Source organism: Balaenoptera ricei, chromosome 11 (genome assembly GCF_028023285.1).
Source record: "Balaenoptera ricei isolate mBalRic1 chromosome 11, mBalRic1.hap2, whole genome shotgun sequence".
NCBI classification, from domain to species: Eukaryota; Metazoa; Chordata; class Mammalia; order Artiodactyla; family Balaenopteridae; genus Balaenoptera; species Balaenoptera ricei.
The window spans coordinates 104,970,332-104,996,107 of NC_082649.1; the positions used below are offsets into that span (position 1 = coordinate 104,970,332).

The window sequence follows — 25,776 nt, forward strand, 5'->3', positions numbered from 1 at the left end:
GTGTCAGACGGCGATTCGAGGTAGGCAGAGAAATCCGGCAGGGGAGGGGCTGAAGTGAGGCGAGGCTGGCGGGCCTCCCGGAGGCGGTGACCAGAAGAGGTAGCACCTCGGAGGTGGGCGGCTGCTCGGGCCAGCGTGCTAGGGCCTCGCCTCCGAAAGCACGTTTAAACTCCCGCCACAGGCAGTGAGGCGGGAACGAATGTACCGAGATGAGGGCGTAAGGCCCCGAATTAAGCCCCGGCCCCTCCCGGCAGGGACGGGGTTAATGCCTGACGGGGCGAAGCGTCCCGGGTGTGCGCATGCGCGGAGCGCGGAGTGCGCCTGCGCAGAGCGCCGGGCGACGTGGCCGGCCGGAAGTGGCCCGTGCGGAACCTCCGGAGGACCGCCGTCGTCAGTCGGTCTGTCCTGCGCTAGGTGCTGGTTCGCGCCCCCGCCGGCACCACCATGCTGAAGAAATTTGACAAGAAGGACGAGGAATCGGGTGAGGGGGGCGAGGCCTGGGGGAGGCCGGACCACTGCCCAGGCTCTCGGCGCCCTCCCCGGAGGCCTCTGTCCCGACCCGTGGCCCCGGGAGGGACGGGGGCTTGTGCGAGGGGCCGCCGCCGGTCAGTGGCAAGCCCTGGAGAGCCCGAGCAGGCTCCACTGCCCCACACTCGTAAGATCGGACCGCGATTCGCTGGGTGACCTTGGGCGGGTCGCACGCCTCTCTGGGTCTCAGTTTCCCCATCTGTCAGGGGAGGGGGCCGCGCGCGATGCTCTTGTGGGGATTCGCTGGAGCTGCGTCGGTGCTGGCCAGACTGGGGAGCACAGTGTCCCGTGGCTGAGAACCCTGACTCTCATGCATTTACCCAGTAAACATATATTGAGTGCTTACCGCATGCGAGGCTGTACTGTGCCCTGACATTGCGGTAGAACAAGTGAGACTCTCAGTGCTCGAGCCGGGAATATTAGAATGGTCGCGACGTAGTGGAGGAAACAGACGTCAGTCAGATACTGAGGTGTGTAACTACACGTGTGATATCTGCCAAGCACAGACCCTAGTCGCTGGAGGTGGTGGTCCCGCGCGTAGTAGGGACTCAGTTAAGTACCAGTTGCATAAATGAATGCAAGACGTGACACTCTGAGAGGCACACAAGGACTGTACCAGGGATGCTGGGTGACTGTGAGTCAGTGGTTTGGGATGGAGGGAGCCCCCCTTGCAGGAGGGTGGTTGGATCTACTGGCAGGTTGTAGAGCTTTGGTTGCCGTTCAGAGGAGTTGGAACTTGACTAGGTCCGGCACTGGGACATGTTTCCCTTGGCTACGTCTGGGCGAGTTCTGAAATTCAGGGTCACAGCCTGTGCTCAGTCGTGCCTGTTCTCTGACTGTAGGCGGAGGCTCCAACCCATTCCAGCACCTTGAGAAGAGCGCCGTGCTCCAGGAGGCAAGTGTCGTTTGCTCCCGTCTCTTCCGTCACGAGTGTTCCCAGTCGGCGTGCGGGCGCGTTCAGAGTGCTGGTTTAAAGGACAGCCGGGGAGAGACCTGCTCCTGGAAAGACGGGGGCACTTTGTTCCCGGGGAGGGTTCATTAGGCCTTTTTCTTCGTCTTCGTTTCTCTTTCTAGTTAATTAATAAGCGTTGCCTGAGTATCCGTTAGTCACTAAGTCAGCACATCCTCAACTAATATTTAGGGAAGATTTCAGGAGTTGTTAATAGGTGAAGTAAGAAAAAAGCAAAACAAGACTCTTTCCTTATGAAAATAAGGGTGGGCAAGTGTATTTATTTGCCCTGGGCATTCTCAGACCTCGAACGTGCTTGAGGGCAGTCAGGGAAGGGAAATAAACTCAGCCAGAAGGTAATATCCTTGGTCGCTTCTTCCTAGGCCCGCGTGTTTAACGAAACTCCTATCAATCCTCGGAAATGTGCCCACATCCTCACCAAGATCCTCTATCTCATAAACCAGGTAACAGGGTGAGGCTTGGGGGTGGGGAAGATGGTACTGGGGTGTGTTGGGGGGAGGGGCACAACCCCTGTGTAGTTGTAGCCAGCGGCCCAGCTCTGGGTCCCCTCAGGGTCCCACTCCGATGTGTCGCCCTGGACGGAGCCTCTGCAGGGTCCAAGGATCTGGCCTGGGCTGATCTGGCAGGAAGAGCATTGTGGCCCGTCTGTCCCAAGCTGAGACTTCTTTCTTGATTAAAACAGGGGGAGCACCTGGGGACCACAGAAGCAACCGAGGCCTTCTTTGCCATGACTAAACTCTTTCAGTCCAACGATGTAAGTGTCCCCACCCCAGCCCTCCCCCAGAGGGGGCAGCTCTGACAGGGTGGTGGGAGGGCCTCCTGTCAGCGAGGCTGCCTCATGCTGCGCCAGGGGTCAGAGGGCTTTTCGCATCTCTTGCCCAGCCCACCCTCCGTCGGATGTGCTACTTGACCATCAAGGAGATGTCCTGCATCGCAGAGGATGTCATCATCGTGACCAGCAGGCGAGTCTTGGTCTCTGAAGGATCCACCGACACAGAACCCATCTTCTCACGAGCGCCAGGCGCTCAGACTTCGGCTGACACGTTGCCCGCGCCCTTTTCTCCTTTCCTCTCCTGTCTCCCCCGTCCTTCAGTTACCCCGCCCACCCGTGGCGGCCTCCAGAGAGTGGGCGGTTTCCCTTTTAATTCTCTGGCCTGAACTTAGGCACAGAGCCTTCCTTCCCTTGATTCTTCTCAGTCAACTGAGGCAGCCGGAAGTCTCACAAAGACTATAGCGAGCACCAAGAGAAAGCCCAGGAAGGGTGCACGTCGGGGTCTATATACACGGGGAGCACAGGCAGACTCGCTCGCTAAGGCCTGCTTTGCTCACTAAGTGTTAGGCTGAGGGATTCAGGGGACAGAGTGGACCGAAATATAATCCCTGGGCTCACTTCTCTTATTTCTTCTTGCCACAGTTTCGGGGGGGACGTTATACATTCGTGTGTAGGTTCATTTAGACAACATTTATCGTCTGTCAGCCCCCGTGTAACTCTGGGAATAGAGCAGCAAACACGACAGGCATGGCCTCTGCAGCCCCAGATTTTACTGAGAAGTAACCCAGCAGACAGGCATTAGGGAAGTGTGACGGCTGTGAGAGCAGATCAGGAGGACAGCCAACTTGAATTTGGGCCAGGAAAGGCCTCCTGGAACTGTCTGAGTGGAGTCCTGAGGGCTGAGTGAGAAATAGGACAGAGGTGGAGACGAGGGGGGCAGTGCGCCCGGCTGAGGGGGCGCAGGTGCCAGGGCCTGGGGTGGAGAGCGCAGCCTGTTTGGGGACATCTCTGTGAGGGGCTGATGGGGATGGCAACAGGAAGCCTCGGGAAGGTTTCAGTCAGAGCGGGGGAGTGACCTGGTCAGTTCTCAGTTTTATGCAAAACCCTCTGGCTGCTGTGTGGTGTTTGGCGGGGAAGGGTTAAGAGCACAGAGAGGACGCCCGTTAGGAGACTGGCGTGGTGACCTGGGGTGGGCAGGGCAGGCCCGGCCCCTGTGTGAGGCCATCGCCTTGTCCCCGCAGCTTGACGAAGGACATGACCGGGAAGGAAGACAGCTACCGGGGCCCGGCCGTGCGCGCCCTCTGCCAGATCACCGACGTGAGTCCCCCGTGGCCAGCTCGGTCGCCGCGGGGTCTCACCCTTCACGTGCTGTAGCTTGTCCCCGGCTCCTGGGAGGGGTGCGGGAACACAGGACATGAGCCTGCTTCCTCCCTCCTGGCCGCCCCTCCTCCACAGCCTGTCACCTGCACTCCTGAGGGCGGCAGGGACTGACCGGGCCCCCTCCCGCCCACCGCTTGTCCCCGCAGAGCACCATGCTGCAGGCTATCGAGCGCTACATGAAGCAGGCCATCGTGGACAAGGTGCCCAGCGTCTCCAGCTCTGCGCTGGTGTCTTCCCTGGTGTGTAGCCTCAGCAGGGGCCGGCGGGGCTGGGGGCGGGGGCTGGATTGGGAGACTGAAGAAACATCAAAGTCGCTTTCCAAAAGAAAAAAAAAAGCTTTGTATCCCCAGATCTGAGAGTCCCACCCCCTTCTCAGTGAAGAGCGCCCGGGGAACTCTGGGTCAATTGAGGGGCCAGTTGGACAGCCTTGACCCGTCCTTTGGGGTGACAGATTTTTGGAATTTGAGCCTGGCAGGAAGTCTGCTAGGGCAGGGAGAGTGAGGGTGGGAGCTGTCCCGAGTCTGTGCACTTCTCAGAGGACCCGGACGACAGAGGGGCCCTGGGCTGTGTCTGAGGGAAGACCCAGAGCCAGCTGAACTGTGGCCAGGCCGGGAGGTGTGATGGCAGAGCATCCTGCCTGCCCACCCCTCAGTGTGCCCTGTGCCCCACAGCACCTGCTCAAGTGCAGCTTCGACGTGGTCAAGCGCTGGGTGAATGAGGCCCAGGAGGCGGCGTCCAGTGATAACGTCATGGTGCAGGTGAGCAGAGCGGTGATACTGAAGGTACTTAGGCTGCTGGCCCTGTCCTGGCCAGACAGCATGGACTCGTACCACGGAGACCCTGGCGGCCCCTGGCTGGAGCAGGCTTTCATCGTTTCGTCGTGGTGGGGAGACTTGGGGGGTTTGGGGAAAGAATCCAGGGCACCACTTGCAGGGGGAGTTGGGTTAGAGACGTTACTAGCTGGTACTGAAATATCGAGTATCTTGATAACCAGCTGAGTGTTGTTTTGGGGTATGCGACATAGCTGACCTGGCCCAGGCAGGTGGAGGGCCTTTGCCCAGCTGGCTTTGTTAGTGACGCATGGAAGCATCCTGGTGGGGCTTTCGTGTGCTGCTCTCTTCTTCAGTGACTTCAGCCAGGAACCCCTTTATTTCCGTGAGTCTCAGTTTCCTTGTCTGTGAAACAGGAATGAAAGTCCTTGCCTCACGAAGCTGTGAGGATAAAATGAGAGCCTCTGTAGCCTCTGCCCATCTGGCCGCTACCTGCAGCCTCCCTGTGTGGGCATCTGTTCCCTCCCTCTGTGCCCTTTGTGCTGGGTCTCGTCTCCAGGACCAGCTGTGGCCCCTCAAACCCTTCCCAGGGTCAGAGGAGCTTCCCACGTAGAAGGCCCTTGAGTGTCACCCTGGTAAGGAATTAGGAAAGAGCAGAGGGGACAGGAGGTAACTCCGTGTGCCTTCCCTCTGCAGACCTAGCCTTGCCGGCAGCAGCCACGAGTCCTTGGGCAGGGCAGTGGGGGCAGAAGTACCTGTCACATGGTGTCACACGTAAGGTCTGACGCTGTGACGGCTCACGTCTGCACAGCACCTTACGACACGTGTCCCCCTCGAGGCCTGGCTCCCGCCTTCTCTTTCTGGTCAGAGACACCTGGTCTCCTCCTGTTCTTCCATCTGTGGCACCTGTTGTCCCCTCCACACCTGCACGCACGCTGCCCGTCGAGGCCCTTGCTGAAACTGGGGGCGGACGAGGACCGCAGACGCCCAGGTGGCTTGTTGGGCACGGTTGCACCCAGGCTCTGGAGGAAGCGACCGCGATGCCCATCCCGGAGACGAGGAGGCCGGAGCCCAGAGGGACCGTGACCTCCAGAGCCCCACGGCCAGGGGGCCCAGCCTCACACGCCCGTGCTCTGCTGCCCGCTCCCGCCCTCTAGTACCATGCGCTGGGGCTCCTGTACCACGTGCGGAAGAACGACCGCCTGGCTGTCAGCAAGATGATCAGCAAGTTCACGCGGCACGGCCTCAAGTCCCCCTTCGCCTACTGCATGATGATCCGCGTGGCCAGCCGGCAGCTGGAGGAGGAGGACGGCAGGTAGGGGCACTGTGTCCCCGCTCACGCCACGCGAGGCCTCGCCCGTCTCCCGGGCGGGCCCCCCAGCGTCCTCTTGCCGCCTGTTGTCCCGCAGCCGTGACAGCCCGCTGTTCGACTTCATCGAGAGCTGCCTGCGCAACAAGCACGAGATGGTGGTGTACGAAGCCGCCTCGGCCATCGTCAACCTGCCGGGCTGCAGTGCCAAGGAGCTGGCCCCGGCCGTGTCAGGTGACCAGGCGCTCCCCACCCAAGCCCCGCACGGCTCTGCCTGCCAGGAGCTAGGCCCTGGGCCAGGGGGCGCGGGAAAGAAAGGAAATGCCCTCAGGCGGGCCGCAGGCTGCGGTTAAGAGAGGGCATCAGTCCCCAGGCAGCACCTGCTCCCTGCCGGGCCAGGGCCTCTCACCTGGGCTCTGGCGGGTGGCGGAGGCGAGGTTCAGAGGCGCGCTGCCGCCTGCGGGTGGCTGCTGTGGCAGGAGGGCCCGGCGGAGGAAGCCCGCATTTATGCAGCCGGGGCCTGGGCCGTCTCGGGGAGGAAAAAGCGGGCTTGGCCAGAGTCTGGACAGGAGCCTGGGTTTGCAGTCCTGGCTCTGTGGCAGGGCAGCTGGGCGAGCCTGGGCGAGCCGGCTGTCCTCTCCACGGGAAGGATAGCAATCGTGCCGTTACACTGGCAGTGTGGTGCACGCAGCACCTGCGCTCTGGGCGGTCGTGCGGCAGAATCCGCTGGGCTCCCGCTGCTGTCGGGCCAGCTGCCGAGTGATCAGTGCCTTGGTCGTGCAGGCCCCTGTGCTGAGCGTTGAGATCTCACTGCATGTCGGGGTAGCAGGCACGTGACGGTGGGCTAAGTGGTTGGTCCTGGAAGGCGGGTGCGTTGAGAAGTGACTTGGAGCAGGAGAGAAGGGGCAAGCGTCCCAGAAGGACAGACCTAGTAATGAAAGCCATGATGTTCTGGCCAGAGAGTTCCAGCTGCAGAGGCTGAGGAATGGTTGGCCCTCCTGCTTTTCTCATGTTCTCCAGAATAAGGTTGCAAATCTGTCAGGCAGAGATGGGGTTCACATTTGCAGAGAGAAGTGTCTCCTCCTCCTTGGCGACAGAAGCAAAAGAACTAACTGAATTCATTCCCTGGTTCGAATGTTTGTTCTTTCTTGTTATATTACTCATGTTCCAGAATAACGAAAGTCAAACAGAGAGACCTTTTAAAATAAGAGTTAAGAAAACCGTAAATAAGTGCTGAAAAAGTATAAGGGAATGGAAGGCAAGTTACGAGGAGAGGCGCGTAGACACTGCAGAAAACAGCAGTCACGTTCGCCTCTCCAGCGAGCGCACGCGGAGGCTGAGCTTCCTGAGGCCAAGGTGTGGGCTGGGGCGGCCGATGCTCTGCCGGGACCCCGGGTAGGGCAACGACTCGGGGCCCGGGGCGGGCAGCCCCGGATGTCAGTCCTGGTTCTGCCACTTCCTGGCTGCTGGCCTCGTTCCTTCAGTTGCTCTGCCCCTTTGTGCCTTGGCCTCTGTGTCTGTGAAGTGGGGAGATACGGGAGCTGCTTTGCAGGCGTGTGGGGACTCGCGGGGACATGGCAGGCAGTGCTCAGCCCTGTGCCCGGCACCGTAGGCTCCTGCATGTGAACTGCCGGGCGGTTGCAAGCGTGCCCACGGGTCCGTGTGAGGCTCAGGTGCCCACGGGGAGGACGGCTGTCTCCTTGGTTGGGGTGGTGGCACCAGCAGGGAGACAGCTGGACGCAGCCTCAGAGCCCTTGCACGTGTGCCCCGCCGCTGCGCCCGGTCCCTGCCCCTCGTGGGGGCCCCTGGGCTTCCCGGCAGCCCAGCACCCGTATCCGTCTCCCCGCAGTGCTCCAGCTCTTCTGCAGCTCCCCCAAGGCTGCGCTCCGTTACGCCGCCGTCCGCACCCTCAACAAGGTGAGTTCGGAGTGGGCGGAGTGGGGCTGGGGGAGTGTCTCCTGGCCCCCGCCCTGCGGGAGGTGCAGCCCTGGTCCGCCTCTGTCCTCCGGCGGTGACGCGAGCTCACCCGAAAGACCAGCAGAACCGTGGGGGGCCTGCTGTACCCCGTCCCTGTCCTCATCTCTTTCCTCCCGAATCAAAACAGGTGGCCATGAAGCATCCATCTGCGGTGACAGCTTGTAACCTGGACCTGGAGAACCTGGTTACAGACTCGAACCGCAGCATCGCCACGCTGGCCATCACCACCCTCCTCAAGACGGGCAGCGAGGGCAGCATCGACCGCCTCATGAAGCAGATCTCCTCTTTCATGTCGGAGATCTCGGACGAGTTCAAGGTCCACAGTCCCCGCCTGCCGCGTCCCCGCTCCGAGCCGGGGCGGGGGTTCTGGGGGGCTGGTGGGGCGGAGGGCTGGCAGAGGTGCGTGTGACGCTGCGTCCGGCTTTTGTCCAGCGAGGCCAGCAGCCTCCAGGCCAGCTTGTTCAGTTCTTCACTGTTTCCTGTGCGCTTGCCTTGTGCTGGGCAGAGTTTGGAGAAAGGGGACAGAGCAGTGGACAGGCCAGTCCTGCTCTCATGGAGCTTGCTTGCTGGGGAGGGGGGGTGGACAGTCAACAAGGCGGGGACACGGTAATTTCACGCACTAGTGCAGGGAGGAGACCCCACAGGGTAGGGGTTCCAGGAGGAGCCGCCCCGGGGAGGTACCTGGGAAGACGCGGGAGAAAAGGCAGAAGCAAGTGTGTTGGGAACAAGAGGAAGGGGCTGAAGTGCCAGGTTGGGGGCTTCGCGGCCAGTGGAGCCATGAAGTCGTCGGAGCAGGTGGTGGCGAGACCGTGGGAGGCCCGGGGGCTCGTGATAAAGAGCTGTGGTTTTAAGGAAGCTGCTAAAGCGTTTTCTGTAGCGTTCTCTAAACTTTTATTTTCAAACAGTTCACAGAAGGTTGTAAAGAAATACACTGAGAATTCCCGTGCTCCCCTCCCCCAGCTGCCTCGTCCTCCAGCACCCGCAGGGCCACAGGACAGTGTCACGGCACAGGCACAGGCCGCAGCTTACTCACCAGTTACACGTGTGTGTGTGTGTGTGTGTGTGTGTAACTCTGCGTAAGATACAGGATGCTCAACTACACCACCACCAGGAGACTCCGTGCCGTTCCCTGCATAGCCACACCCATCCCCTCCTCCCCATCCCTACACGCTGTTCTCAATTTCTGTAATTATGTTATTTCACAACAGTTACATAAACGTTAGTATGTTGTTGGAGAGCTTTAATCAGGGTAGAAGGCGGACAGACGGCAATGTGAATGACTGTGATAGAGAGCGTGGCGAGTTCTGTAGCAGGAATGACGCAAAGTAGGCAGAATAAACTCTGGGGGTTATAGGAATACTTTGTAGACTGTGGAATGACACAGTGAGACTTGCGTGTGGAGAGATCCTTCTCAAGCTGCTGGAGGGTGAACTGGACTGAGGCTTGGCTGTGGGAGTTGGGCAGAGAGGCGAAGGCACCCTCAGGCCTGGGAAGCGGGAGGGGGGCTGGTCTCAGAGCCCCTGGGGAACAGAGCCAGGTGTCGGGGCGCCATGTGGCAGCTGAGGGCGTGAACGTCCTCAGAGGTGAGTCCGTGTTCTGGTTTGGGCTCGCGGTGCTTTGGATGCGTTTGGGGAAGGAGGGAGACGGTCTGGGCTGAGAGGAGGGACGCTGGGGTAATGGTGGTGATCGCGGCCGAGTGTGAGGTGCCTGTGGGCACCAGGTGCGGTTGTGTGGTAGACATTTGGAAGCACTGCTCTTGAACTCAGACCAAAGACGAAGATTTGGGCGTCGGGGGCATAGAAGAGGTGGTTGAAACCACGGGAGGAGATGAGATTGCCAAAGAGACTGAGAAGAGAAGAGGGCTGGGGCCAGAGCACCCCAGGGGGCAGCCTGAGCTGGAAGGCTCAGGGGTGGGAATGGTGGGGGAGGGGAGGAGCAGCACAGGTGGGCTGGCGGGGCTGGCGGACTTTCCTGGAAGTCTGAGTAGGGGGACCCAGAGTCTGGATCTGGGCCTCGGGACTGCTGTGCGTGCCTCCCTGTCTGGGGAGCTCAGGGCTGCGGGCCCCCCGAGGGTGGAGGTGGGGCTCCCCTCGCGTCTCGGCCTGTTGCTCCCAGGGCCCGGCCCTGCCTGAGGAAGGACTTCGCTGGCACTGGGTGCGTGAAGTAACCACCAGGTGGCGGGGCCGCCGCTCACGCATGTCTGTTTGGCCCAGGTGGTGGTGGTCCAGGCCATCAGTGCACTGTGTCAGAAGTACCCTCGCAAGCACGCCGTGCTGATGAACTTCCTGTTCTCCATGCTGCGTGAGGAGGTAAGAGCAGGGCGCTCGGGCGCCGGGTCTCCTGTGCGGGTGGTGGCCTGGCCGCTGGCTCCACGCCCAGCTAGTTCTCGGGTGCACCTGGTCCACCTGCTGGCCGGCTGCTTTCCTGGTGCCCGCGGCCCTTGAAACTCCTCATGGGCTGGCAGTGTAAACATGCACCGATCACTGTGATCACACTAATAACCCTAGTGACACGCTACCCGGGCTCTAAAGACCCAGCAGATGCCCCAAGGTGATGCTTGTGTAGAAGATGGGAAACCGAGTTCTGTCTGGTGTCATCTCGCGTAGGAATATTCCAGCCATTCCAGGAGCTCCAGGGTGGTTTCTTGGGAAACTGAGGCTAATAATGTGACATTGGTTCTATTTTTGTTCCTGACATGAATTAGTGATTCACGTGGGCCACCTTTCTTGGTTGTCTCAACAAAACCGGTCCATTCAGAGGAGCAGACGCAGAGTGTCCATCAGTAGATCTGGTCCCCGGATATTTGGTGGCCCTTTGCCGCAGCCCCAGGTGGGCCCTTGGACCAAGGCAGTAGAGGAACCGTTGCCTTGGGTGCCTTTGGGGTTCCCAAGAATACGAGAAGGGAGCAGGGCTTAGGGTGCCTTCAGCCGACGGCCCAGCACAGTGGAGACACCACACAGCCTACACGATCTTGTGATCCTCATAACAGGCCTTGTCGTAGACATCATTTTCTCCCTTTAAAAATCTGGGATCTGAGACCACCTGCCTGTGGCCACCTGGTCAGTAAGCGTCTGGCTCCAGAGCCCGTGGTGTTCTCCCGGACCTCCCTGCCTCCCAGGACAACATGTGGCTCCACGGAAGACAGCGTGAGAGCTTCACTCATTAGAACACAGCGCTCAGACACCGAGACCCTGCCTCCTAGGAAAGGGTCTGTCCCTCAGCACACGGTGTGTCAGCCACGAGCCGCTGCAGGCGAAGCCCTGATGCGGTTACTCTGAACCTGTCAGTGCCCAGTCAGCGGGCGGGCTGCAGAGCCGGTGTTATAACTAGGGCACCTGCTGACAGAACAGCCTTATTGAAATGTAAGGTGCATGTGTAATTCACAGAGCATATTTATTCTTCACAATAACCCATGAGGTCAGTACGCTAATGGTCCTTGTTATGAAGGTGCCTGAGGCTCAGACAAAGAGAGTGACTTATCACGGCTGTAAAACAAACTAATCTGAGAACAGGGGCCAGATTTGACCCACAGACAAGTTCTACTTGGGTTGTGCAGAGTTTTATTACACATTTTGAATTAGTAGCCGTTATTTAAAAATCAGGAAAACCACCTTGATAGATTTCCAGTTTCTCTTTAAAAACTTCTAAGACCTGGCAACGCTAGGCTGCGTGGTGATTTCGCTCTTTAGATGGTGTTTAGATGGCACTGTGCACGGCGCCACCGTCCCATCCAGTGTACTGCGCATTGCCGGGTTACGGCCAGGCACCTAGGGGGCATCTCGCCACTTCTGTTATTAAAGTCTTTAAGTGGCAGAGCATAGATTTGACCCGGGATCGTTTGTCTCTCTACTGCCCCATTCTGCCTTTGTTTAAACTGTCATAAAATACCCACGACGTAGAATTCCATCATCTTACCTGTCTTTAAGCGTAGAGTTCAGTATTGTGCAGTACATTCACACGGGCGTGCAGTTAACCTCCAGAACTTTTCCATGCTGCAGAACGGAGCTCTGTTCCCATTAAACACTAACACCCCACTCCTCCAGCTTCCACATCACCCATTCTGCCTTTATCTCAAACTTGGAAAGAACATGAAGTCCCAGATATTTCTATTAAACCATCTACTCTTAGAGCAGGAAGGGCCCCAGCGAGCATTCAGCCTGAGCCTTTTGTTTTACACAGAAGGGAGGTAGAGGCCAGGAGAGCCGGGCGCTCGTCACCAGGTTCAGTGCCTGGACTGCTGTGCCGGGTCCCGGTTAGGCTCTGGCGAGAGCAGCCTCGGCACTCAACTCGCCCCTTGTGCCGCAGGGCGGCTTTGAGTACAAGCGGGCCATCGTGGACTGCATCATCTGCATCATCGAGGAGAACGCGGAGAGCAAGGAGACGGGGCTGTCGCACCTGTGCGAGTTCATCGAGGACTGCGAGTTCACCGTGCTGGCCACGCGCATCCTGCACCTCCTGGGCCAGGAGGGGCCCAAGACCAACAACCCCTCCAAGTACATCCGCTTCATCTACAACCGGGTGGTCCTGGAGCACGAGGAGGTCCGGGCAGGTGGGTCAGAGCAGGGCTGCCCCTGGGCGCCGGGCTTGCCCTGGAGTAGACGCCCCAGCAGAGGGCCCTGAGCCCCCGGGGGGACACGGGCACCTGGTGTTCTTGCCTCACAAGCTCGGTGTTCTATAGTCTTGTAGGAAGGACCTTAGATGTTTGGGCGTCATCTGGGTGAATGGTTCTTAACCTCTAATTCGCCTTAGTGATTTTTTTAAGTGCCACTATATGTTGTCATTTAACTTTCTTTCTCTCTTTCTCGCTCCCTTTTTCTTTCTTTCTTCCTTCCTTTCTTTGTAGTGTTTAGTTTTTTATTTTTAATAGTAGCTTTGTTGAGATATAATTCACATACGATAAAACTCACTCTTTTAAATGAGGGTGCAATTCAATGTGCAACCATCATATTCTTAATTTTACTTTTAATTTACTGCTCTTTTCTTCTCATGCCCTCTCTGGACAGATGTTCCTCTTTCAGCAATTGTTACTCATTCCGTAGTAGTTTGTTCTCTCGTTTATGGTCGGGTACTGCTTCCCTGCGAGCTGAGGCCATTTGGATACAGAAGTTGAGGGCAGCTCTCGTGGCCTCTTAGTTAATGCTGAAAAGGATTCCTGGGACCCAAGAACAGGGCTGCCTTCCCCGTGAGAGGCAAGGAGTTGAGGCCGGGTGGTGTCCACGTGACCGAGGCTCCTTGTTTCATGGTGTCGGGTTGGGCCTGCCGGGTCGGGGCTGCTTGGCTCTGGATGGCCCGTTCCGAGCCCTGGCAGTAAATCGTGTTTGCTTCATAAACACAGGCGCCGTCAGTGCTCTGGCCAAGTTCGGCGCACAGAATGAAGAGATGCTGCCCAGTATCTTGGTGTTGCTGAAGAGGTGAGTCCGGGCCGCGGGCCTGGTGGACAAGTGTTCCCGTGGGCCCAGGCGGCTGTCCTTGGTCTCTTTTTAACTGAAAAAGGGGAGAAAAGGTACACAACTATTGATTATAGGGAAAAATGGAAACCGAAAAGTATGGGACTTCCCTGGCGGTCCAGTGGGTAAGGCTCTGCCCTCCCAATGCAAGGGGCCCAGGTTCGATCCCAGGTCGGGGAACTATATCGTGCATGCCGCAACTAAGAGTTCCCATGCCGCAACTAAAATCCTGCATGCCGCAACTAAGACCCGGCACAGCCTAAATTAATTTTTAAAAAAAGAAAAGCATGAAAAACAATGTCATGCAAAAACCCCTCCACCTAGGCGTTAATTTGAGGTGTTTTCTATTTTAAAAAACAGCTTTATTGAGATATAATTCGAGACCCATACGATGTACCCATTTAAAATGTATAATACGATGGTTTTAGTACATTCAGAGTTGCATAACGATTGCCACAGTCTAAGTTGAAAACTTTTTTTTTTTTTGGCCATGTCACGTGGCTTTTGGGATCTTAGTTCCCGACCAGGGATGGAACCTGTGCCCCCTGCAGTGGAAGTGCAGAGTCCTAACCACTGGACCACTGGGGAAGTCCCGACAACGTTTTTAGCACCCCCAAAAGAAACAGTGTACCGATTAATAGTCACCACAACTCCCCCCAGCCCCCCAGCCCTAGTAAACCACTCGCTTGCCTTCTGGCTCTGGATTTGCCCGTTCTCATATAAACTCAGGCATACAGTGTGTCGCCTTTCATGTGTCTGGCTTCTTCATGATGTTTTCAGGGTTCATCCGTGTTGTAGCATGTGCCAGTACTTCATTCCTTCGTATGGGCAAATAATATTTCATTGCATGAATAGACCACATTTTGTTTGTCCGTACATCCGTTGATAGGCATCTGGGTTGTTTCCACTTCATGGCTGTTGTGACTAGTGCTGCTGTAAACGTTTGTGTGCGACTTTTTATATGACATGTTTTCAGTTCTCTTGTGTGTATACGCAGGAGTGGAATTGTTGGGTCATATTAAATTCTTCTGTGATGTATGCTGTGGGTATAGGAGATTGCCTCCCTCACTGGGCGGGCTCTGGGGAGAGGGTCCAGGGAGTATGAATACGGCCACCTCCTAGTTAATTAGAGTCCCGGGGGCCCTTCTGTGCATTTGATGCCTGGGTCCACGTTCCGAGGACTGAGCCTTAAGAGACCTGCTTCCTCTCACCGACCTCTGCTGAAGCCCTGCAGCACCCCTCCTGCCGCCCTGCGGGGCCCTGGTCAGGAGGACCTTGTGTTCTGGCCACAGGTGTGTGATGGACGATGACAACGAAGTGAGGGACCGAGCCACCTTCTATCTCAGTGTCCTGGCGCAGAAGCAGAAGGCCCTCAACGCAGGCTATATCCTCAACGGTGCGTCCTTCCCGGCCGGCCCCGACCCAGCCCCCGACGGGGCTGCAGTCTCGCCGGGCAGGGGGATTTGGAGGCAGGGCGCTCTCGGGGCTTTCCTGGCACCTGCAGAGCATCCCTGTGACCTCAGGAGACCCAGGGCCCTGCGTTCACAGCCCTGTGGGTGGAAACAGCCCAGTGAATTGAAACACGAGTTAGTCATAGAGCCTCCATTTGCAGAGTGCTTTACCCTTTTTAAGTCCCTCTCCTATGTCCGTTTACTCCCCACATCAGTCCTGCGAAGGACGATGTCATGAGAAAGTGGGACCTCAGAGGCCTAAGTGGTTTTCTCAAGGTCCTACAACCTCGACCCCAGGACCTCAGTCTCCCAATGGCCTCTAGGTCTGACCGTGTCCATCCCTGGTCTGGAGAGGGCTCTGCAGCAGTACACTCTAGAACCGTCGGAAAAGCCTTTTGACCTCAAGTCTGTGCCCCTGGCCACCACACCCATGGCAGAGCAGAGAACAGGTAAGTAACACCTGCTCTCCTTTCATAGGCCCTCCGGTCCAGGCCTCTGCTGGAGGGTCTGCGTTGGCTGCAGAGTCACTAAACCTGCCCAGGATGGATGGGGCTGTGCTGGGCGGAGGGAGTTATCCCGTCTGCCTCTGGCCGCAGGAAATGAAGACACGTAGGCACAAACACGTGCTGTCTTCCTCACATGCTCTGTACTTCACACTCTCGGGGGTAGAAGTGATAATCCCTGAGTAACAGCACCGTGGTCAGCACTACCCTGGCCCGTTCCTGGAGTTGTGGGTCACCATGCCTGTTTGTTCCTGCAGAAAGCACCCCCATCACAGCAGCCAAGCAGCCTGAGAAGGTGGCAGCCACCCGGCAGGAGATCTTCCAAGGTGAGTAGTGGTGCTTGGTGGGGCTCCCGGGACCGCGGCTAGGGTAGCGGTTCTTCTCCGGGGAATTAAGAGTAGGAACTGTCATCGGTTGGGTCTCTCCTGAGTGCTGGGCTCTGAGAGCATTTAGACAGCATGTTTGACCCTCAGGTGGAGGTTATTGGGTCCATTTGGTATTGGAAGATTTGGACGTTCAGAGAGAGACAGTGATTTGCCCAAGTTTGCACAGCAAGAAGGGGCGGTGGGGGTTGGCGGTGGAATTAAGATCCAGCTCCAGCTGGCTCAGAGCTGCCTTGGCCTTGGTTCTGAGGCTCAGTTCCCTGAGGCCCAGGCCAGTTCAGGATGTCTGATGCCACATAGCTGACTCAAGGGACACGGTCCTTTGTCTCGGGTTCCAGATGTGTTCCGTCCACGTTGTCTTGCAGGGTTTTGTTTAGGTTTTCATCTGTCCCTCTGCGTGTTTTAAGGGGAGAGGCTGTGCGTCCAGTTGCCAGACCACGTTATCCACTAGATTCCTACCTTTGAGGCCTAGCACGTGTCCCTCGTCCTTGGTGATGCCCCCCCCGACTCCTCCCTTCTCTTCCGTGGTCCTGTGCAGTTCTCTACGTTCTGTCGTCTGTATTCTCTGTCACTGCACTTAGTGCCTTCCTTCCTCACAGCAGGCTCCCGATCATCGTTGAATTAAATTAAATCCCATCTTTTCCATTCCCTTCCCGAACCCTGTCTTCCATCAACATACTGTCTCAGATTCAGCAAAACTAGGATCCTGAGCCGACTGGGATCACTCTAATCCGAAACTTTTCCTTGTGTGTTAGTTCTCTCTTGCTGCTGTCACAAATTACCACGAAGTTAGTGGTTTAACATAACACAAATTTATTACCTTGTTCCGAGGACAGAAATCCAAAATGGGTTCCGCCGTGTTGGCGGTGCCGAGCTCCCTCTGGAGGCTCTGAGGGGTTCGTCTTTGGCGGCCACCTACATTCGTTTGCCTAGAGCCCCCGTCCTCTGTCTTCAAAGCCAGAAGCACAGCCACAGTCACATCTCTGCCTCTGACCCTCCTGCCTCCCTCTCACCAGGACCTTGTGGTCACATTGGGCTCACCCAGATAATCCAGGAGACGCTCCCCATCTCAAGATCCAACGTAATCCCTGCAAAGTGAGGGAACATACTCACAGGTTCTGGGAATTAGCTCGTGCACATCTTGGGGGGCCGTTGTTCTGCCACGCCCTCCAAGGAAGACTCCTTTGAAGCCTCTTTGAGGGACTCAAGCCCATTTGTAAACGACCTTCCGAAGCCTAATGTTTATTGATCACATGTTAAGTTCCAGGATCTTTGCTAGATCTTGACCTTTATTGCCTCTTTTATCTTCACAACAACCCTGTGAACAAGATTATTGTATCTATTTTATTGATGAAAAGTCTGAAACTCAGGGGCATTAGTTTATAGCTACTAGCAGAATCCCCCAGGCAGTAATGGGCATGTCCACAAACTTGATGCCCAATGAAATAAATTCCCATAGAAAAGCACTCTGGGGGCTGATGCTCACAGGGGTCCTGAATGTGCCTCCTAATACGTAAGCTGGCTCTTTCTGGGCTTTTTATCGCCTGCACGTTCAGAGGGCTGAAGCAGGCACACAGGCTGCCTCTTTGTGGGGGGAGAAGGCCAAATAATAATAATGACTTCTTTCTCTCCCTATCCCTGAAATGTGAATCGAGTACCTACTCAGGCAGAATATCAAATCCCTGGCCTCAGGCACAGTTCTTTTCCACATGAAGTTCAAGTTAACTGGGAAGACAAGTTAAAAATCCTGAGTAGTGGTCTTCAAATATCAGTATACATCAGAGTCATCTGAGGAAACTTGTTAGAAATGAAATTGGTGGATCCCAAACCCAGAGATTTTGATAGAGCCGATCTGGGGTGGGTCCAAGAATCTGTGTTGTTAACAAGCCCTCACCCCCAGGTAATTCTGACACAGGTGATTCATGACCACTCGGGGGGGAATTCTGCCCCTGCCGTAGAATAGGGGCAGCTGCCAGACGCCTTGTTCACCTGGACTCGCCAGGGCTGGAACCTGGCTGTGGGCCGCAGGGAGAGGCCTTACCAAACGCCCACCGTCCACACTAGGTTGGGTTTTCTGCAACACTCTGAATCTGCAGCCTCTCCTTTTGGGCCACTGTCTTAACTGCCACATGTCTAAGACCAGTTTGTTCTTTCACCTGGTTCCGTGGCCATCACTGCATTCAGCTCCTCTTAGTCTTTTCCCAGTCTCCCTCTTTTAAGAATCCTCGCTGAGCTTCTAAGGTTGAGGGAGTCTCCACATGGATTAGGCCTGGGACGTTGGGCCTAGTGTCCGTTGGTTGCTCTGGCGTCTGGTGTGGGACAGCGGGGCGGAGTGTTTCGTGTGGCTGGCACAAGCTGAGCGGAGGGAGGGAGGTGAGGAGACGCTCGGGTGTGTTCGGGAAATCGGGAGTGACTGCTTCAGTGGGTGGGAGAGCTTGAGGGCCAGGCCTGAGGATTGGTTAGCGACATCGCTGAGTGAGGTGTGGCCTGGGGGTTTCAGAGCAGCTGGCGGCAGTGCCGGAGCTCCAGGGGCTGGGGCCCCTCTTCAAGTCCTCGCCTGAGCCCGTGGCCCTCACTGAGTCGGAGACGGAGTACGTGATCCGCTGCACCAAACACACCTTCCCTGAGCACATGGTCTTCCAGGTGAGCTGGGGGAAGGCCCTCCCGCAGGGCCCTGGCACCCCACGCCGGTGCTTGGAGCCCAGCCCGATGCCAGATCCACGACCAGCTGCTGTGTCCCTCGAGTCCTTGATGCAGGGCCTCTGTGGCTCCTGAGTGTCCACGTGCAGACAGGGGGCCTGGGACGGGGGCCTGGGATGGGCGTCGGCGTGGCCCTGGGGTGAGAGGCAGGACCTCCTGGCTGCTCCTGGGCAGCAGGCTTGGGTCCAGGGCAGTGTCTCAGCGCCCACCCCCCGCTCCCTGGTCCAGTTTGACTGCACAAACACACTCAACGACCAGACCCTGGAGAACGTCACCGTGCAGATGGAGCCCACGGAGGCCTACGAGGTGCTGTGTTACGTGCCCGCCCGGAATCTGCCCTACAACCAGCCCGGGACCTGCTACACGCTGGTGGCCCTGCCCAAGGAAGACCCCACGGCGGGTGAGCCCCTCTGCAGATGCCCCCCTGGCCTTGTGGGAGCCCCTGGGGGTGGGGTGGGTGGCTTGTGCACCAGCTGTTTGCTTCCTGTCAGAGCTTCAGCTCCTCGAGGTCAGTCCCGAGGAGAAGAGAAGGATGGCTAAGTCCTGGGGGCTTTTCACACATCAGCTCATTTCCTCCTCATAGACCCCTGGGGAGCAGGAAAGTAAGACTCGGGTTAAATGGCTTGTCTGAGTTCACGTGGCTGGTAGGACGCAGAGCTCAGGTCTGCCTGGTCCTCAAACCAGGACTCTCTCATTGTACCAGGAGAGAGCACAGAGGAAGGCCCAGAGACAGGCACAAACATGGACCGTCCCAGGTCCACTCCAACCAAAGAAACCAGTTGCTTTTTCCAGGAGGCACCCTGCAGCATCTCTGCCTTCCTCTTTCTTCCTTGCCTGTGAGGGCAGCTCCTGGGGGCTGCAACCTGGCTCTCCTGCCTTCTACAAGCCGGTGCCCTCTGTCCAGATTTGTGGGGCCGGGTGGCATTTGCTGCTAGTGCAGATGCAGCTGAGGCCTAAAGGGCAGGCTGTGGCCGCCCGCCCGCAGAGGACCTTACCCGACCGCCCGGCCTTCCCTCCCCGCAGTGGGCTGCACGTTCAGCTGCATGATGAAGTTCACTGTCAAGGACTGCGATCCCACCACCGGGGAGACCGACGACGAAGGCTATGAGGATGAGTATGTGGTAAGAAGCTGGGGCAAGGAGGCTTCAGGAGCTGACAGCCAGTCTTGAAGCATTTTCTTGCTGGTTTTGGTTTTGAAAGAATTTTTTTTTTAACTTAAAAAAAAAATACATGTTCGTGTGTAAAAAGAAAACTTGGGAAATACAAAAACAAAGTATACACAAACAGGAAAACATTACCCATAGTCCTTGGGAATGACTGGGGTGGGGGAGAAGTTGTATCGTTGCGGTTATTCTGTACATTACAGATCTTGCTGTGCTCACTTAGAACCAGAGTGTATTTTCCTGCCATTACAAATACCTCATAAACACAATTTTTAATGACTTTAAGATACTCCCTTATCTTAATATATTCTAACTCACTTGACCTCGTATTCCTTAAACACTTGGCATTTGTGATTCCAAATTTTCACTTTAAAAAAAAATTTTTTTTTTTTTTTTTTGGCCGCACTGCACGGCTTGTGGGATCTTAGTCCCCCAACCAGGCATTGAACCTGGGCCCTTAGCAGTGGAAGCATGGAGTCCTAACCTCTGGACTGCCAGGGAATTCCCAAATTTTCACTTTTTAAATGCTACATTAAGCATCCCTTTGGGTACAAATTTTTATCTGCATTTCAGGTTATCTTCTTAGGACAGATTCCTAGAAGAATAATTGGGTCAAAGGCTAAGCCTGATTTTAAGACTTTTTTGAGGGACTTCCCTGGTGGCGCAGTGGCTAAGAATCCGCCTGCCAATGCAGGGGACAGGGGTTCAAGCCCTGGTCCAGGATGATCCCACATGCCGCGGAGGAACTAAGCCTGTGCGCCACAACTACTGAGCCTTCGCTCTAGAGCCCGTGTGCCCTAGAGCCCGTGCTCCGCAACAAGAGAAGCCACCGCAGTGAGAAGCCCGCGCACCACAATGAAGAGTAGCCCCCGCTCGCCGCAACTAGAGAAACCTCGTGCACAGCAGTGAAGACCCAACACAGCCAAGCACGAAAGGACTTTGACTCATGCTGTCAAATTGCTTTCGAGAGAAATCGGAGCAGTGTGCATCTGCTGAGCAGTCCTTCGTGCACTGAAACGGCCCTTCCGATTCCAGCTCTCGGAGCTTGCATGGAACTGAGTGCACGGTTGTTCTGGGGTTGCCCAGGTCACGGTGGCTCAGTGCCATCTGAGTGCAGACCCTGATACTAAACCTGGGATGGAGCTTGTCAGAGCCCTCATGTCCAGAGGGGCAGTCACCGAATACAGCTGGTGGTCACTTGTGTCCTCCCAGGTCCATTGTTGAGGATGGGCCTTCCCTGAGCCAGCAATGACCTAAGGGCGGGAACTGCCCTAGGACAGGAGGGCTGGGTCTGGGGCATAGCTTCTACCGTAGGAGCTGAGTCCTACTTGTGAACACCTTACACGTGCACAGGAGTAGGGACTCAGTGAAGAGCTGTTGGGTGAATGAATGGGGAACGTTTATGTACAGTTAGTTCAAGGTGGGGGGCAGTGTGACGTGTCGGCCCCAGGGAGGACACGGCTGAGTCACAGGATGCGGGCCTCCTTCCCGTCCAGCCTGGCACTTACTCTAGGCTTCAGAGTGATGTGTTCCCACAGCTGCCACCCGAGGATGAGGACAGTGGGCCCTCCATATCTGTTGGTTCTGCCTCCATGTGTTCAACCAACAGATAGAAAATATTCAGAATTGGGGTGGGGGGGTGTTCCAGAAAATTCCAAAAAGCAAAACTTGAGTTTGCCACACAAGGCAACTTTTTCCATAGTGTTTGCATTGTACTTACAACTATTCACATAACATTTACATTGTGTCAGGTATTATAAGTAACCTAGAGATGATTCAAAGTATAAGGGAGGATGTGTGTAGGTTAAGTGCAAATACTGCAGCATTTTATATAAAGGACTTGAGAATCTGCGATTTTGGTATCCGAGGGGGTCCTGGAACCAGTCCCCACAGATACTGAGGGACGGCTGTAAACGGGTGAGGCGTTTTCTGCCGAGGGGACACCACTTGGCTGTGAGCACCCTGAGGACAGGGAGCCGGTCAGGTGGTGCCTGTCCCCTGACCACGGTGCCTAGCAAGCAGCTGCGGCTGCGCGGTGGGAAGGGGCGGGCGGCCAGAGCGGAGCAGAGGCTCGGAGGTGTCTCTCCCCTAGAGCTGTGTGCCTAACGCGCCCCTGCATCTCCCCAGCTGGAAGATCTGGAAGTCACGGTAGCTGATCACATCCAAAAGGTCATGAAGCTGAACTTTGAAGCAGCCTGGGATGAGGTAGGGGATGAGTTTGAGAAGGAGGAAACATTCACCTTGTCCACCATCAAGACACTTGAAGGTAAATCCTGGGGATGCCATTTCCGGCTTGCTTGCCTTACAAGATCCTTGGCTACTGTTGAAGAGCTCCCCCCGTCCCCTGCCCCCAAGTCCCCAAAGATCCAGGGCCATGTCTAGAGCACGTACTTCAGATGCCACTTCATTACAAACTGCAGAGTGAGGTCAGGGGATGGGGGAGTGGTGGTGGCACCAGGGGGAGGTCGTGGGTTAATAACACTGGGATTTCTCCCCACAGAGGCTGTGGGCAATATTGTGAAGTTCTTAGGAATGCACCCTTGTGAGAGGTCAGACAGAGTGCCGGATAACAAGAACACGCACACGCTGCTCCTGGCAGGTAAGCAGCATTTCTGGTGGGAAGGGTCTTGATGCCACTGCATCCTGGGCTGAGGGCTCCCCCCTGGGAACCTGGGAATTCAGAATTCACAGCGTTGAATGTTCACAGGGCATAAAGAGACCTGCAGTGGAATGTCTCCCTCCCAACACTTGCTGCCAGTCATTCCGTTTCCCTTCCACCAGGCACCCAGTGTTAAATGATAAAGGATGCTGTAGATCCTTCCTGTGATCATAGGGATGTAAAGGCAAATGTGTACGCATTTCCCTTTTTAAACTCAAATGTCTATATACAGGTGGTGTATACGTTGTTCTGCACTTGGTTTTCACTTGATGGTGCATCTTGGAGAACTTCCCTATCGATACTCAGAGCTTCCTCTTTTTTTTTTTTTTTTTTAACGTAACATGAAATTTACCATTTTAACCATTTTTAGGTGTACAGTTCAGTGGCGTTAAGTACATTCACATTGTTGTGCAACTATCACACCATCCAACTCCAGAACTTTTTCATCATCCGAAACTGTGCTCATTCTTTTTTGTAGTTGATTACTATTCCATTCTATGGATGGACCATATTTTGTAGAACCAGTTCATGTATTGATGAACATTTAGATTGTTCTAGTCTTTTTTTTTTTTTAATAAATTTATTTATTTATTTTTGGCTGTGTTGGGTCTTCGCTGCCGCACGCGGTCTTTCTCTAGTTGCGGCAAGCGGGGGCTACTCTTCGTTGCAGTGCGTGGGCTTCTCGTTGCGGTGGCTTCTCATTGCGGAGCACGGGCTCTAGGCACGCGGGCTTCAGTAGTTGCGGCACACGGGCTCAGTAGTTGTGGCTCACGGGCTCTAGAGCACAGGCTCAGTAGTTGTGGCGCACGGGCTTAGTTGCTTCACGGCATGTGGGATCTTCCCGGATCAGGGACTGAACCCGTGTCCCCTGCATTGGCAGGCGGATTCTCAACCACTGCCCCACCAGGGAAGCCCCTATTCTAGTCTTTTGCTGTTAAAAACTGTGCTGCAGGGCTTCCCTGGTGGCACAGGGGTTGAGAGTCCGCCTGCCAATGCAGGGGACACGGGTTCGAGCCCTGGTCTGGGAAGATCCCACATGCCGCGGAGCAACTGGGCCCGTGAGCCACAACTACTGAGCCTGAGCGTCTGGAGCCTGTGCTCCGCAACAAGAGAGGCCGCGATAGTGAGAGGCCCACGCACCGCGATGAAGAGTGGCCCCCACTCGCCGCAAGTGGAGAAAGCCCTCACACAGAAACGAAGACCCAACACAGCCAAAAATAAAAATAATAAATAAATAATAAATAAAAAAATTTAAAAAAAAAACAACTGTGCTGCAGGGAATAATCCCATACATACATGTATACATACACACTTTATTTTGCCTATGTGCACTGAGGGTATTTGTAGGGTAAGTTTCCCAAGGCTTTACCAGGTCAAAGTGCATTTTTCATTTTGGTAAATATTTCCAGTTGCCTTCCATAGGAATTGTATGCCTTTTCTCCCACACTTTGGACAACACAATGTGTTATCAAACTTTATGATCTTTGTCAGGTGTAAAGAATGGTGTCTCCATGTAGTTTTTTTTTTTTAATTTATTTATTTTTGTCTGCATTGGGTCTTCGTTGCTGCACGCAGGCTTTCTCTAGTTGCGGTGAGCAGGGGCTACTCTTTGTTGCGGAGCACGGGCTCTAGGCACGCGGGCCTCAGTAGTTGTGGCACACGGGCTCAGAAGTTGTGGTGCGCAGGCTCTAGAGCGCAGGCTCAGTAGTTGTGGCACACGGGCTTAGTTGCTCCGTGGCATGTGGGATCTTCCCGGACCAGGGCTCGAACCCTTGTCCCCTAGCATTGTCAGGCGGATTCTTAACCACTGCGCCACCAGGGAAACCCTCTGTGTAGTTTTACTTTACATTTCTTGTATATTGAAGGAAGTTAAGTATCTTCTCAAATGCAAAGTGCCATTTGTATTTCCTTTTCTGTGAATTGTTTTCAGATCCTTTGTCCAATTTTCTATTGGGTTGGTTGGTCTTTTCTAATAGGAGTGGGATTTTAAGCACTTATCATGGAAATTTTCAAATTTACACAAAAATGGGACCCCCAAGTACTCATCCTCCAGCTGCAACAACAGATAGCGTCTCTACCTATACTCATTCTCCACCCCCAGATTATTTTAGAGCAAACTCCATATATAGACATTTCATATGTAAATGTTTCTGATCTGTATGCTTCTCTAGAAGCTAATGACCCTTTGTTTAAAAGGGAGGCAATACGCTTATCACACACCTAAAACAATGAACGAAAGGAAATTTTTTTCTTAGTGTTTATAAACAGGGTTAGGAAGTAGTTCTGCTTCAGTGCCCTGCTCACAGCTGACAGCCCCCAAGCCCATCATTTCTGACCACAGTGAAGCAACCCAGTCCCCCGGGGTTTGCACACACCTGCGCTGCGGTTTTGTCATGGTGGGGCTGTCCCTTCGTCTGTGCTCTTAGATTCCGGCAGCGTGTGTGAGCGCCCCTGTGATGTCAGACACAAGCCGTAGGTGTCCACTAATTCATTTTAGCTTGGCCGAAGCGTGAAATACAGCTAGTAGAGTGATCTCTGCTGAGATCATTGATGATGCTGCAGCTCAAGAGGTAAAGTGATGTGCCCAGGGCCTCACGCAGGGATTTCAGCCAGTGCTCCTGGTTGCGGGCCCCTCCCACCTCAAGCCCCAGAGCTGCCTTCGCCAGTTGCTGCAGGTGCCCCTCTCAGCCCAGCTCCCAGCCCTACACACCTGTCCTTCTCACTTCTCTTCCAGGCGTATTCCGGGGGGGTCACGACATCCTGGTGCGCTCCCGGCTGCTGCTTTTGGACACAGTAACAATGCAGGTGACAGCCAGAAGTTCAGAGGAGCTGCCAGTGGACATCATCTTGGCGTCTGTGGGCTAGGAGGCCAGCCTGCATAGGATCACATCCTACCCTTTCCCCCCCAACACTGTGCAGAAGTCAGGCCTTCCTTATGAACCCAGTGGAAACTCCTTTCCAAGCCAATTGTATTCAAATTAGGAATTAGGAATCAATGAGTTTTGTTGTTTTTTTTTTTAATTTAACCCCTGCCCCAAAACCCCCTGCTGAGGGTAACTTTGGAAAGAGGGGGTGATTTCAGCTCGTCCTAGAGCTTGCTGCCTTGCCTGCCAGGGAAGGGACATCTCAAATGAATAACGTGCTTGCACCACCTCTTGAATTGATCCCCTAAGGAACCATCTTATCCCTATAAATAAATCAGCATGTATTTATTGAATGACTGCTACTTCTGCAGACTCGTGCTTAGGGGTCCGGCTTCCCTACCACCAAGAACACCTCCGCGTCCCCTTTGCACCTGCAGCCCTTTGCCACTGTACTTACCATGAGGCGGGACCCTCTCACTGGCCTCCGTCCGAGCCCCATGCCCAGGAGCAGGAGCAGTGCAGGTTTGCTGAGGGAATGACAGCAGCTGGCAGGCGTTGAGCCTTTGCCCTTAAACCACCCTCCTTTTACAGGACATGAGTGAGGCCGGAGGGTTTGGGTGGATTACCTGGCTGTTGCCTAGTGCCGGGTCTGAGGTGGCCGGTGCACTTCCGCCAGAGGAACAGCCCTTACAGAGCAGAAGTCACTCGTTTCCTCTGCTGGGCTTTTAAACACAAGCCAGGTGGTTTGCCAATTTTGTGGCTGAAATACACCTTGTAAAGACTATTTTTAAAAAACATAGGCCTCAACCCTTAGAGATTCCGGTTTGAGGGTGGGGAAATGGGCCTTGGAAAGTGTGGTGGTGCCCACCGAAGTTTCAGAGTGACTTGGGCGATCCATGG

The 25,776-nt window shown here is 55.4% G+C and overlaps 1 protein-coding gene across 1 annotated transcript; it reads left to right on the forward strand.

Moving 5' to 3' along the window:
- The first annotated feature begins 307 nt into the window (after nucleotides 1–307).
- COPG1 (COPI coat complex subunit gamma 1) lies at nucleotides 308–25,229 on the forward strand. The gene is made up of 24 exons (XM_059940490.1): nucleotides 308–481; nucleotides 1,371–1,423; nucleotides 1,861–1,941; nucleotides 2,181–2,252; nucleotides 2,381–2,460; nucleotides 3,512–3,587; nucleotides 3,797–3,889; nucleotides 4,322–4,408; nucleotides 5,578–5,735; nucleotides 5,830–5,963; nucleotides 7,579–7,646; nucleotides 7,834–8,022; nucleotides 9,920–10,015; nucleotides 12,012–12,255; nucleotides 13,042–13,117; nucleotides 14,446–14,549; nucleotides 14,928–15,053; nucleotides 15,365–15,433; nucleotides 17,991–18,133; nucleotides 18,419–18,590; nucleotides 19,214–19,311; nucleotides 21,481–21,619; nucleotides 21,854–21,952; nucleotides 24,747–25,229. The coding sequence occupies exons 1-24, from the start codon at nucleotides 445–447 to the stop codon at nucleotides 24,875–24,877; spliced, it is 2,625 nt and encodes an 874-aa protein (XP_059796473.1). The 5' UTR covers nucleotides 308–444; the 3' UTR covers nucleotides 24,878–25,229.
- Nucleotides 25,230–25,776: the final 547 nt, after the last annotated feature.